The following is a 13,308-nucleotide window of genomic DNA, read 5'->3' as shown; positions in this document are numbered from 1 at the left end:
ATCGATTCAAGTGTTGTTAATCGATGTCTCCCCACTCGCGTCATCACGCCGAGATGGCGTGCAAGCGGTTGTTTTCCGCCTCCGGGACAAAAAATGAAGTGATCTTGTCATACGCTCAAATGTTTTTAAAGGACGTTCTCAGAGTTTGAAAATATTCAGTTGAGTCAAATCGAATTACAATTTAAGTTAACTCCAAAGTCGCATTCAATGTTACAAAAGTAGTGCGCACAACCTGCTGGGGCGGGGGTGTGGCAAGGCGCTGTGTGAGGCGCCGCTCGCCCATTGATCGGGACTCGATGCGTGACGTCGCCGCGCGGTTGGTTGCCGGAGAGACGCGGGGCGAGTGGAGACAGCGGTGGAGGTAACAGTCAACTAAAACTATTCAAAACTATATTCAGTATGTTTTATATTTTACCAGCTAAGGCTCCACACTGAGCTGTATTAAAGCTCTTTTTCAGAATCGACCTGACTACCACATTATACTTCAACGGAAGTGGCGTATCATCGCGTGTAAATTTATAGCAGCCAAACGCGCGTTGATTCTTAATGTGGAGGGGAAAACCCGGAAAAAAATCCACGCGAACACGGGGAGAGAGAGAGACACGCAAACTCAAAATATACAGCCGAAGTCGGGGTTGGGATAGAACCGACGACCTCCTGTATACCAAGCGACGTAGCTACCATCTCGCCAGCGCGTCCACACACGCGGTGCGACACGAGAACACCACGGGCAGTGAGCGTCCCGCATCAGTCAGAGCCAGAATTGTGTGTGCGTGGGGAGGGGTAGCGTCGTGGTTAGCGGTCCTGGGCCTCTCCTAGGTCGACTCGGTTTCAATGTAAGAACCTGGTACGGTGTGTAGAAACATCGCCACTGGGAGACAAACGCGGTCGCGCGTGGTGTTGGCCGCCCCCTCGTGTGGCCTTCGTGGGTGCTGCTCGCTACCAGCACTTGCCCCGACAGTCTGTTAAGGCGACATGGAGGATCTTTTTTGCGTGCTACCAGATGTTGATTGGCGAATGGACGCTCTGTTCGAATCGGGTCAACCTCGACACCTGTAAATACGCGACACACAAATGAGCACTCGTCGACAGTGGAAATTGCTACTAACCATTTAGAAAGTTTCAGCTGTGGTTTCTTCCAAATCGGACTGCTGATGGAGACACTGAATGTCAAAACCGGTCCAGAGTTTGCTTGCGTTGAACCCATGCTGTCTGAGATGCGCTCCCAAAAGGCCGATATACATAGTTGTTTTGTACGTAGAGGGACATATATATGTGCAGGAGGCGTGTAATGTCTTTTGTTACAGCAGAAATCCAATAATTCGCGATGTGGTAATCTACAAATCCCTGTAATTCGGGAATTTGTGATTCGCGATTTGCTTCCGTAATCCAGCAATGTCGTCTTTTGGGTTTGTATCAGTATAGACTAGCTGTGCTCACGCGATCTGTTAGGAAGTATTTAGCATGTATTTACTTGGATATCAAGTATCATAAATACAACACCGGTACAGCATAACATAACGGTGGTCACTCTTTGGTTCTTTCGGTAAAGTCACGTATAAAGATAAAATAATAAATTAAATAATAACATACAGGTATAAATGAGAACCTCATTTGCCAGTAAAAATATGATAATTGGTTTTTTACCCTTCTATCTGGCAACAAAACTGACACCTTTTTATCAACTTCAAGGACAGTGCACATTATCAGAGTTATGTCTTTTGTTTGTATTATGACTGCAGGTATTGCGGTCTATGCAAACATGACTCCTTGTAAAAAGGTGTCAGTTTTGTTGCCAGATAGAAGGGTAAAAAACCAATTATCAGGTATAAATGAAATAACAACAAAAATCGAATCAGAAAACTATAGACAGACATATAAGCAGACAGATATCACCAAGATACATAGAGAGAGAGTAACACATAGGCACAGAGAGGAAAGTAATTGTTGGAGGCAGTACAGAAAGTAGGCTTCCATCCTCTGTGAATGCTTCTCAGGCTCATGCTCTGCACCCTGCCTCGTCAGAATCTACGTTCACTTAGCTGCCCTAGGTAAACTCGGCCAAAAATGTATACTTTATACAGTCGGGTGTGTCAACATTAGAAAGACATTGTTTTTGCAACAGCAACCCAATAAACATTCTGCCAGCCTTCAGGGTTGCTCGCCTAGAATACCCCCCCCCCACCAGCCAGAAGGCTATATGGCTTAAAGGTGGATCTTATTATCCCTTTTATGATTTAGCATTATCCCTGCTGGGTCCACCATCGGAGATCCATCGCTCTCATTTACAGGCACGCCGAGCCGGGCTGGCCGGTCGGCATGGTGCGGTGAAGTCGCTTCGTGAACCAGCCACGTGCGGGAGAATATGGCGAAGGCACGAACACTTATTGACCCGTAGTGGGATGTTTTTGTTTGTTTTGTACCGGGTCACTGGGGTTGTCTGCCGCTTTTATCACAAAGAGCCACGGGGTCTTCTTTAATGTCCACGTGGGTAGACGCGAGATCGGTTGAAACGTCTCGCGTGAAGGATGGCTCCGCTGACTCTGCGCACACACGGGTTGTTCGAGTCCAGGCCAGGGGGGAGAGACACCAACCGACTACTGATGATGTCATGGCACAGGGCGATGGGCGATCGTGCGCGTGGTGGGCGCGTGTCCACTGTTGGCTGTGGTGGTGGACGCGGTAGCGTGCGACTTGGCGATTGTTTCAACGATCTGGGCGGCGTCTGTGTAGAAGTATGGCGGATTTTGCACTGCGCGACAAATCCGTTGACCTGATTCCCGCTCACGGCCAACATTGGTGGCAAATATTTCCACCGGTGCTGAACTCCCCCGCCCCCCCATATATACTCAAAGTGAAATGAGTTCCTGGTGTGGTGTGTAATATCACTAGATAAATGTGTCCAAAACACCCCATTTTATGCCGTGTTGGCGTTCATAGGTGTTCAATAACAGCACTTGCCCCTGCGGTCTGTTGAGGCTATGCAGGGATCTTTTGTCTTTGTTACATTCTGCCCGACTGAAATGCCCATATACCGTAGCAGTCATTGGAATCAACATGAATGTCAGAATATTATAGCTTAATGAAACCGGTTGTGTGATTTTTTTTATATTCTAGGAATACCTGTTTTAAATACAACAGGATGTTTCACAGATAAAGTTACGTTAGTAATGATGATGTTGATGGTAGTGATAGCATTGTGAGTGATGATTGTATTTATTTTGGTAGGGGTAATGATGTTGATGATGGTGGTTGTTGTTTGGGGTAGTTATGATGATGATGGTGTTGGTAATGGTGACAATCGTTCATGATTTACATGATTATGATAGTCACAATAATGATTATGACGTTCATGATCACGATGATAATGGCGGTGATGACTATGATGATGTTGATTGTTGGAGGAGGTTATGAGGATGCCGACAATGGGGGAGATGATAATGATGTCATTGTAATGACAACAATAGTCATGCTGTTGGTATTGGTATTGCATTGTTATGGTAATCATGATGATTTTCCCACGTGTACACGTGCAACCCTTTGATCAATCCACAGCTGAATGAGTGCTTTCCCACACCATACAGATTATGGGGACTATTTGACGATCGTCTCTGTGGCAAGGCCTTAAATAGACAGAGGGGGCTGAGAGAGGGAGGGGTTAGAGAAACGTCGTATGCTAGTATTTAATTTATTATTTTATCTTTATACGTGACTTTACCGAAAGAACCAAAGAGTAATTCCTGTAGTCACGAAAGCTCCAAATTAAGATAACGGTGGTCCTCATGAAGCAGTCTGACGATGTCGCTTGAGTGAGCTGCAGAACTCTCCATCACAAGGTGCACTTAGATTCAGTGGCTACTTTCCCCATTCGAACATGTGATGACACCCTGAGTCCTATAATATTTTAATACCACCGTCCGACGAGCAATGATTCCGGAAATTATTCGAAGAACCGTCCGACCAAGTCTAGGGCACGAGGAGTCAAATCTTGCCTTTGGAACACGGAGCCAGTCAATCGCAATCAGACTGGGTGCTGCTATACGGCAACGGACTGTGAAGCTTTGTGTTCAGCTGCTCATAACATTGGTCTTCCGATTGATTTTGACGCACAGACGCAATATTTTCTGACCGGGGTTGTGAATTGCGGGAAAATTTAAATGTATTCCAAATTTTTTGTTATGATACTGTACCGCGCACCAGCGGTGTACCGCCAATACGGTGTAATGCAAGGACATCTTCTAATATAGACCCACATGAAACATTTAACACGTAGGCTTTCGCGACCAATATAATTCATAATAGAGGTTTTTGGGAAACGTCGTACTCAGATTGTCAACGTTGTGGCTTGGCTCTCCAACAAACTGGTGTGATGTACTCGTGACGTATTGGCATGTTCTGTTTACGTGACAACCCTTACTACTTTGCTGTGTCAGGTGGTGGCGGGTTTAACGACACATTTCTGTATTTACGTGATCTAACCCAAAAAAACCTCTATTATGCACATGGAAGATGTTGCACCATTTGGGTGTTAGAAAACGCGTAATAAAAAAATCAGTGATTTTATTTCATATAATGAATGCAACTGTGCAGTTAATTCATCCCATAATCCATAGCATACGTCAGCGTAAACATGTTTTCACGGGGATTGTTTAACGACTCTCCACGGTGTACCGCAGGTTACAGGACCCACGATTTGATCCCCCACAGGAACGCGGATTATTGGATTATTATTGGACTTACATTTTTCACAATGACGATACAGTATTAATTATTTTATTTAGTATACTATATAATATTGTATATGTGTACAGCTAATTATCATACTCCACATGTACATTACTACTAATATAGCACTATATAGCACTTTATAAGTGGCTCTACATGTGGAGAATGTTATGCATGCCAGACAAAATTATTTGTAGCATCGTTGTGCAGAATATAAGTACAGTAATAATAAATAAGCAATGTCTCCTTCAAATATCTGTCCCTCTACGTAATTTTATTTTTTATATTAACCAAGTGTACTGATGTACCAATGAGCTCAAACAACAATAATTAGCACGTTATATGCTTGTGGACATGATAATTCACCTTTTTGGAGAGTCTTATGACATAATCTTGGCTAGTTTGTTATGTAGTCTAACCAAAATAACTATTGTAAATAACCACCCAGGAATGTCTGTCCTTAACGCTCGTGACCTCACTCCACATCGACCAGCCCGCCTCATTAATATTCATGAGCAGGTGACGTCCTCCAAATGGACCCCCCACCCCTCCTCACTGGCGGAGCTAGTGGGGGGTGGGGTGGCACGTGCCCCCCCAATGATCCGATCTAAATCCCTAATTTCGATCGGATCATTGGGGTTTATTAATAATAAATCGGCATTTTGCGACCCCCACTGCCACTGTATAGCATACTATTATGTGCCAGGGACTCTATGAGATGATATGACAATAGTCTGAGTCCATAATTGGCAATAAGTAACGTCAAAGCAGTTATAAGTGACTCACAGAATTGTGCGCAGTTGCGTATACAGTACACGACTTCCCTGAAGGCATATCTTAAGTGAGCGCGATGCCGATCACACACAGTTCGAATTCGACCCTCGATTGATGGCTGCACACATCGCCGCACACGCGTCGAATAAAAAGCAAGGGACAAGTCCTTACTTACTAACAACTATCATTTTTCATTGCTGGAGGAGTTGCCACCCCTACCTGAAAATCCTGTTTCCGCCATTTCCCCTCATTAATAATCCAAAACGGGTAACTTCACTCAATATGGAGTACTCCCCCTGCCCCTTACTAATAACACTGTAAGAAAAATTGTCCCTGGGTCGTAAGTGTTATTTTCTAATTGCGTATGCCTCAAAAGTACAGAAAATGGCTATTCCCCCCAAAAACTTCGCTTTTGTGACCAGGACAGTGATATTTTTAAATGTACCTATTTTCATTGAGCATTCCAGATAGATTCAGTGCGGAGTAAACTTGGAGTAACTTCGAGAACATTCTAGAACTTTCCAGTAATATAAATACTAGTATAAATACAGGGGCCTTAAGCCCACCAGTTCAGTTTAGTTCCAGCTGCCGAAGTGGATATATATCTGCATTTTTCTGAGATGGCATTAAGCGGCTGCAAGCATCCGGCAGACGCATTTTGCTATGTCTGCGGCCAATTTATCAATACAAGAGCGAAAAAGTACCTGTTGAAGCATCTGCTAAGATGTGTGAGGCCCACAAGGCATATTTACGATATTTCGGCATGCCTGTCGGGGATCAAGACAAACCCTGGGCACCTCATTTCACCTGCCAGCAATGCAAAAAAACTATGGAATGTAAGATGGACAATTGTTGCTCGGAATTTTATATTATAAAATATAAAAATTTTTAAAACTTTTTTATTTTAAAATGTTTTACAATTTTCAATGCAAGTCAGAGAGCGAGGAAGATGTAGATCCAGATGACATTTTCAGAGGTGGAGCCGAGGAGAGAAACCAAAAAGACCTCAACGACTTGATCAGAGATCTTGGTCTCACCAAGTCCAATGCTGAGCTTTTGATGTCTCGGCTCAAGCAGTGAAACTGGTTGATTGCAAGTGTGCAAGTCGCAGATCAGAGGAAGCGTCACCAACCTTTTTGCAGCTTCTTCACCCATCAAGATGGGCTCTGCTTCTGCCACAATGTGACCAGTCTGTTCGAGGCAATCGGAATCGCCTGTAACCAGAATGAGTGGCGCCTCTTCATTGACAGCTCATCCAGGAGCCTCAAAGCCGTGCTGCTCCGTAATGGTAATAAGTACCCGTCTCTTCCCCTGGCTCGCTCGGTGCACCTCAAAGAGGATTACAACAGCATCAAGACCTTGCTGGATGCCTTGAAGTATGATGAGTATGGCAGGGAGGTCATCGTAAACTTAAAAATGGTGGCATTCCTGAAAGGTCTCCAAGGCGGTTTTACCAAGTTTCCCTGCTATTTTTGCCTTTGGGACAACAGGGACACCAAGGCGCACTACCACAGGTGGGACTGACCACAGCGGACCGAGTTCTCTGTGGGGAGGAACAACGTCAAGTGGGAGCCACTGGTGGACCCCCGGAAGGTGCTGATGCCACCACGGCACATCAAAGTGGGCCTTATGGAACAATTTGTCAGAGCTGTAGATAAGGAGTCGGCAGCCTTCAAGTACCTTCAAGACTACAGTGGAACCTCGGTATACGTCGTTAATTCGTTCCAGAAGGTAGGACTTATACCGAAAATGACGTATACCAAACGATTTTTTCCCATAAGAAATAAAGGGAAAGGAAATAATCCGTTCCAGAGGAAAATAAATGATATTTTATATGGCATATTATACATTAATGGGGTTGTATAAAATAATTTAGACACTAATTACGAAAATGCTTACAGAAGCCACGTGACCGCGCTGCTGGCAGCTGCGCTGGCCACGTGGCGTGTCTCAACCCCGCAAGTAGCACGCGCCTCGACCTGGGGCCCTCCATGGGGGCAGCCCTCCACGTCCCCCGCCCCTCTCCTCTACGTCCCCCGCCCCTCTCCACCACGCTACCCTGCCCCTTTTCCCCACATCCCCCGCCCCTCTCCCCCACGCCACGCCACCCCGCCCCTCCCCCCCACGTCCCCCGCCTCCCCCCGCTACCCCACCACTCTCGCTTTGTTTCAGTCGTGAACGGGGCATACGCGGGTACTGTACGCGGTGACTCATCCCGACCCACACAAGTTTTAGCAAAGGCGTCGTATCCCAAGCAAGACGTCGTATCCCAAGATATATTTTTTATACGTATACGACGTATACCAAATTCGACGTATTCCAAAGCGGTTGTATACCGAGGTTCCACTGTACTTCCCGAAGCTGTCTGAGGCAAAGGTGAAAGCTGGTGTTTTCGTCGAATCACAGATAAAGAAGATCCTGGAGTGCAATGAATTCCCCAAGAAGCTCACAAGTAAGGAGAAAGCGGCTTGGAACAGCTTTGTCGCAGTCGTTCGGGGCTTCCTGGGAAATCACAAGGCCGAAAACTATGTGGAGCTGGTTGAGACTGGTGAAGAACGATGGCACAATGGGCTGTAGGATGTCCCTCAAAGTCCATTTCCTTTATGCTCATCTTGATAAATTCAAGGAGAATATGGCAGCGCACTCGGAGGAAATGGGCGAGCGCTTCCACCAGGATATACTGGACTTTGAACGCCGCTACCAAGGACAGTATAATGAGAACATGATGGGAGGCTAACATTTGGGGGCTGATTCATGAAAGTAATTTACAGTATAATTGTAAATCTTCAAAAACTACTCACTTCTAAATCTTTTGTAATAATTTTTGTATTACTTTAGTATAAATACATGTTAATTTCGATTCATATGTTTTTTTTCTGACTTTATGTGAACGAAAAGACACAAATTCGCCCGTTTTCTCATTGAAAATAGGTACATTTCTAAATATCACTGTCCTGGTCACAAAACCAAAGTTTGTGGGGAATAATAGCCATTTTCTATACTTTTTAGGCAGAAGCAATTAAAAAATAACACTTACTACCCAGGAACAAAAATTGTGTTACACATAGTGTAGTCATGCGTAAGTGATGTCACTCCACATCGAACAGCCCCCCTCATTAATAATCATGAGCAGATGACATCACTCCACATGGAGCACGCACCCCCCTAATTAATAATCATGAGCAGGTGACGTCACTCCACATCGAACAGCCCCCCTAATTAATAATCATAAGGTGACGTCCTCCAAATGGACACCTCCCCCCATTCATAATAATTAGCGGCTGACGTCACTCCACATGGGGGGCCGAGGTGCCTCCTCCCCCCTCCTCAGCGTTAACTTACAAACCTCACTACAAAGGCAAAACCCTCAAGTCAAGCAATCTCCGTAATGCTATTGAGACATCAAAGTAAAAAGGACGTCATGATGAACAAGGGATTATAACCTTAAAATGAAATAGGTCTGTGTCACTGCGCCCTTACAGATTGCACACGCATTGATGCAATGAATATCACGTCGCGGTCTGCTTTTCACTTGCAAGTTTCAGATTAACTGCAATACACCCGTCCTTGGACGGGCTAAAGGCTAGTTGTAAATAATTGAGCAGTTTTACATACAGTGAGGGAAAAAAGTATTTGATCCCCTGCTGATTTTGTACGTTTGCCCACTGACAAAGAAATGATCAGTCTATAATTTTTATGGTAGGTTTATTTGAACAGTGAGAGACAGAATAACAACAACAAAATCCAGAAAAAACGCATGTCAAAAATGTTATAAATTGATTTGCATTTCAATGAGGGAAATAAGTATTTGACCCCTCTGAAAAACATGACTTAGTACTTGGTGGCAAAACCCTTGTTGGCAATCACAGTGGTCAGACGTTTCTTGTAGTTGACCACCAGGTTTGCACACATCTCAAGAGGGATTTTGTCCCACTCCTCTTTGCAGATCTTCTCCAAGTCATTAAGGTTTCGAGGCTGACGTTTGCCAACTCGAACCTTCAGCTCCCTCCACAGATTTTCTATTGGATTAAGGTCTGGAGACTGACTAGGCCACTCCAGGACCTGAATGTGCTTCTTCTTGAGCCACTCCTTTGTTACCTTGGCCGTGTGTTTTGGGTCATTGTCATGCTGGAATACCCATCCACGACCCATTTTCAATGCCCTGGCTGAGGGAAGGAGGTTCTCACCCAAGATTTGACGGTACATGGCCCCGTCCATCGTCCCTTTGATGCGGTGAAGTTGTCCTGTCCCCTTAGCAGAAAAACACCCCCAAAGCATAATGTTTCCACCTCCATGTTTGACGGTGGGGATGGTGTTCTTGGGGTCATAGGCAGCATTCCTCCTCCTCCAAACACGGGAGTTGAGTTGATGCCAAAGAGCTCCATTTTGGTCTCATCTGACCACAACACTTTCACCCAGTTGTCCTCTGAATCATTGACAAACTTCAGACGGGCATGTATATGTGCTTTCTTGAGCAGAGGGATCTTGCGGGCGCTGCAGGATTTCAGTCCTTTACGGCGTACTGTGTTACCAACTGTTTTCTTGGTGTCTATGGTCCCAGTTGCCTTGAGATCATTGACAAGATTCTCCCGTGTATTTCTGGGCGGATTCCTCACCGTTCTCATGATCATTGCAACTCCACGAGGTGAGATCTTGCATGGAGCCCCAGGCCGAGGGAGATTGACAGTTCTTTTGTGTTTCTTACATTTGCGAATAATCGCACCAACTGTTGTCACCTTCTCACCAAGCTGCTTGGCGATGGACTTGTAGCCCATTCCAGCCTTGTGTAGGTCTACAATCTTGTTTCTGACATTCTTGGAGAGCTCTTTGGTCTTGGCCATGGTGGAGAGTTTGGAATCTGATTGATTGATTGGTTCTGTGAACAGGTGTCTTTTATACAGGTAACAAGCTCAGATTAGGAGCACTCCCTTTAAGAGTGTGCTCCTAATCTCAGCTTGTTACCTATATAAAAGACACCTGGGATCCAGAAATCTTTCTGATTGAGAGGGGGTCAAATACTTATTTCCCTCATTGAAATGCAAATCAATTTATAACATTTTTGACATGCGTTTTTTCTGGATTTTGTTGTTGTTATTCTGTCTCTCACTGTTCAAATAAACCTACCATTAAAATTATAGACTGATCATTTCTTTGTCAGTGGGCAAACATACAAAATCAGCAGGGGATCAAATACTTTGTTCCCTCACTGTATATAAATTGCATTGGCATATGTGGTCATTGACACGGTAAAACTAGTCAAGATGGTGTGGTGATGTTGCAGTGTCAAGAAAAGTGCTTCATGGTGTCTTAAACTCTCTTCTCATTTGACAGCAATTGGAGAGTACAGCCATGTCTTTAGCTGCATGCAGTGAGGCATGGGGCGTCTGCGAGAATGCCGGCAATTCACGGAGCAAGACCAGAGGTCGAGCCATGCTGCCCACGTCTAGAGAGGTATTTGTATGCTTGAATAATAATAGTGAAAATTATTGTACAGGCAGACCTCGCTTAGCGCTCAAAATGTGTATGCTGGAGAAGTGGCCACTAATCAAATCGGCGCATAAAGGAGTTCATTAGACAATTGTATATATGGGGATGCATTCCCAACAGCTTTAATTCTTACATGTGTAATGCGAGCGTAGGCTGGGGCTTCGCCGCCCCAGCCCCTAAGCCATCAAGGCGACACGAGCCATCGGGTAAAGGGTTCAAGGGTGGAGCCGCGGGCGCTAGGGGGTGGTATTATCTGGAAAGTTCTTAAGGGTCTGGGTGACGCGGGAAGGGGATATAATGGAGAGCCGGAAGGGGCTCGAGGTCAGTTGGTGAGAGCTGGAAGCTGGACCACGTCGCGGGTCTCCGTGAGCCATCGGCCACGTGGCGACGCGGAGACGGCTCCCAGCGCGCCGTCTGCCAGCGGTGCGCGGGAGCGGGGAAGCGGGACGCCAGCTCACGCGACGCGCCGTGAGCGAGAGAATGGCGTGAGAGCGGGACGCCAGCTCACGCGACGCGCCGCGGAACGTCCGAGAGAGCGGAACGCGAGCTGTCCATATAACGAAGAAATAAACAGACGGAGACACAGTCGCTTCTTCTTGGTTCTTTCGGTAAAGTCACGTAGAAGGGAAATAATAAAATAATAAAAATAAAACATAATAAAATACAATTTTCACGACGTTTCGGCCACAACGCAAGCAGCCGTCCTCAGGTGAAGAACAGGTCTGTCGGAAAGACAGCGTCTGAATGAACACAGTCGCTTGTCATCGACCTGTATTATTGCACATGTATGAGCAATATATGAGGGCTTCATTGAGGTATTGGTAACAGCACTAATAATACAGATGCTAAAACTTCTTTTGAATAAGTAATATTTTAAAATACTTTTTTTTAAACACGCTTTAATGAAATGTACCGTATGAGTAATGGCAGAACTCCACAACTCCAGGAAGTGGCCCCGAGGCTTGCCATAATATAAGGGACCGTGGTCAATTACAGCCTACGTAAGTTGAGCGTTGACAACTAGACCCAAGCCGAAACATAACATATAAAAAAGATTGTTTCAAAATATATTTTTTATTTTTTTTGATAGAATATAGTATTGTCATTGATACGGCTATTTTAATACACACAATGGACTGGAAGGACAAGATTAAAGGGCTCGTATAATGCACATGCATAATGTACGTTGACTCATTAATCGCCCCCCCCTCCACTTTGCGCAAGAGCGTGAAGTGTGGTCACCACATCTACGCCTCTATATAAGGAACAAAACAGGTGGACTTCTCCACAAATCTGTCTGTCGCCTGATGAAGCTAGTTGTAATACTGGCAAAACATCGTACTCAGATTGTAAATGTTGTGGCTTGGCTCTCCAACACACCAGTGTGCTGTACTAGTGACAAATTGGCATGTTCTGTTTACATTACAACCCTTACTAGTTGGCTGTGTCGGGTGGTGGTGGATTTTAACGACACATATATTTACACGATCTAACAAAACAAACCTCTTATGGATGATATTCGTCGTGAAAGCCTACGTGTTTAACGGGATATTCGATGTCCCCTGTGAAGCCGATGGCGTTTATTTTACGGCTCGTACATCTTAGTATTAACCAGGACGGCCTGTCGGAATAGAACCGCAAACCTCTGCAACAAGTGGCAAATGCACTACCGCTGAGCCACGTCAATTATTTTATTCATAAACTTAGGTTTCCACAGCCAGCGTTATGATGCATAGTTGATTTGTGGGCTTAATTGAGGAGTGTGTATGTTCTCCACCTGCTGTACATGGACGACTCGTAGACTGAACTCTTAGTAAGGGCTTGCGCCAGTTTATTAACACAGAGGTAACAAAACACACCAGAGGTAGGTGTCCCTACACTCAGTCCTTGACGCGGACGTCAGGCTCTATCTATTCCTAGCCTGGGCTATCTCTTGGCCTCTCACTCGAGTTGGGATGGGGGCTTATCCAACACCACCCGACCGAGGAGAGCAGCACCCCACGTAATCTTAACCGGCTCTTGCAGACTTCTCTGAGCCCTACCCCTGGCTGTATCTTCGGCTCTCCTACTCGTAGAACCCGGACGGGGGATCAGCCAACACCGTCCGGTCAAGAGCAGGAGAGACCTTCTTAAGACGCTCACCATCCCGGGCTCCCACAACGACCCCGCTTTCGCCACGGGGTCCCCCTTAAGTATTTCCCGTGACATGACGTCATTGAGCCTCACAGCGCTTATGATGTCATGTCGTCATACTACTCGACACATGTGCAGTGAGTGACATTGGGGATGTCACTGTATGGTGCCGGACAGCATCGTGTGTGT

At 45.5% G+C, this 13,308-nt stretch overlaps 1 protein-coding gene across 2 annotated transcripts in view; it reads left to right on the top strand.

Annotated features, from left to right (window-relative positions):
- The first annotated feature begins 250 nt into the window (after positions 1 to 250).
- LOC144741148 (uncharacterized) overlaps positions 251 to 13,308 on the top strand; it is a 34,098-nt gene continuing 21,040 nt past the window's right edge. Inside the window, exons 1-2 of one of the 2 annotated variants that reach the window (XM_078623773.1) lie at positions 251 to 361; positions 10,831 to 10,950. In XM_078623773.1, coding sequence (XP_078479899.1) covers positions 10,849 to 10,950 — 102 coding nt within the window. In that variant the 5' untranslated portion in view covers positions 251 to 361; positions 10,831 to 10,848. Of the gene's footprint in view, positions 362 to 6,996; positions 7,093 to 10,830; positions 10,951 to 13,308 lie in introns of those variants that run through there. The other variant, XM_078623775.1, reaches the window with a different exon arrangement.

The sequence above is a fragment of the Lampetra planeri genome, unplaced genomic scaffold (genome assembly GCF_965212315.1).
Source record: "Lampetra planeri unplaced genomic scaffold, kcLamPlan1.2.h2 scaffold_438, whole genome shotgun sequence".
Taxonomy (NCBI): Eukaryota; Metazoa; Chordata; class Hyperoartia; order Petromyzontiformes; family Petromyzontidae; genus Lampetra; species Lampetra planeri.
Note: the sequence above shows the minus strand (reverse complement) of the source record. Positions and strands in the feature narration are given on the sequence as shown.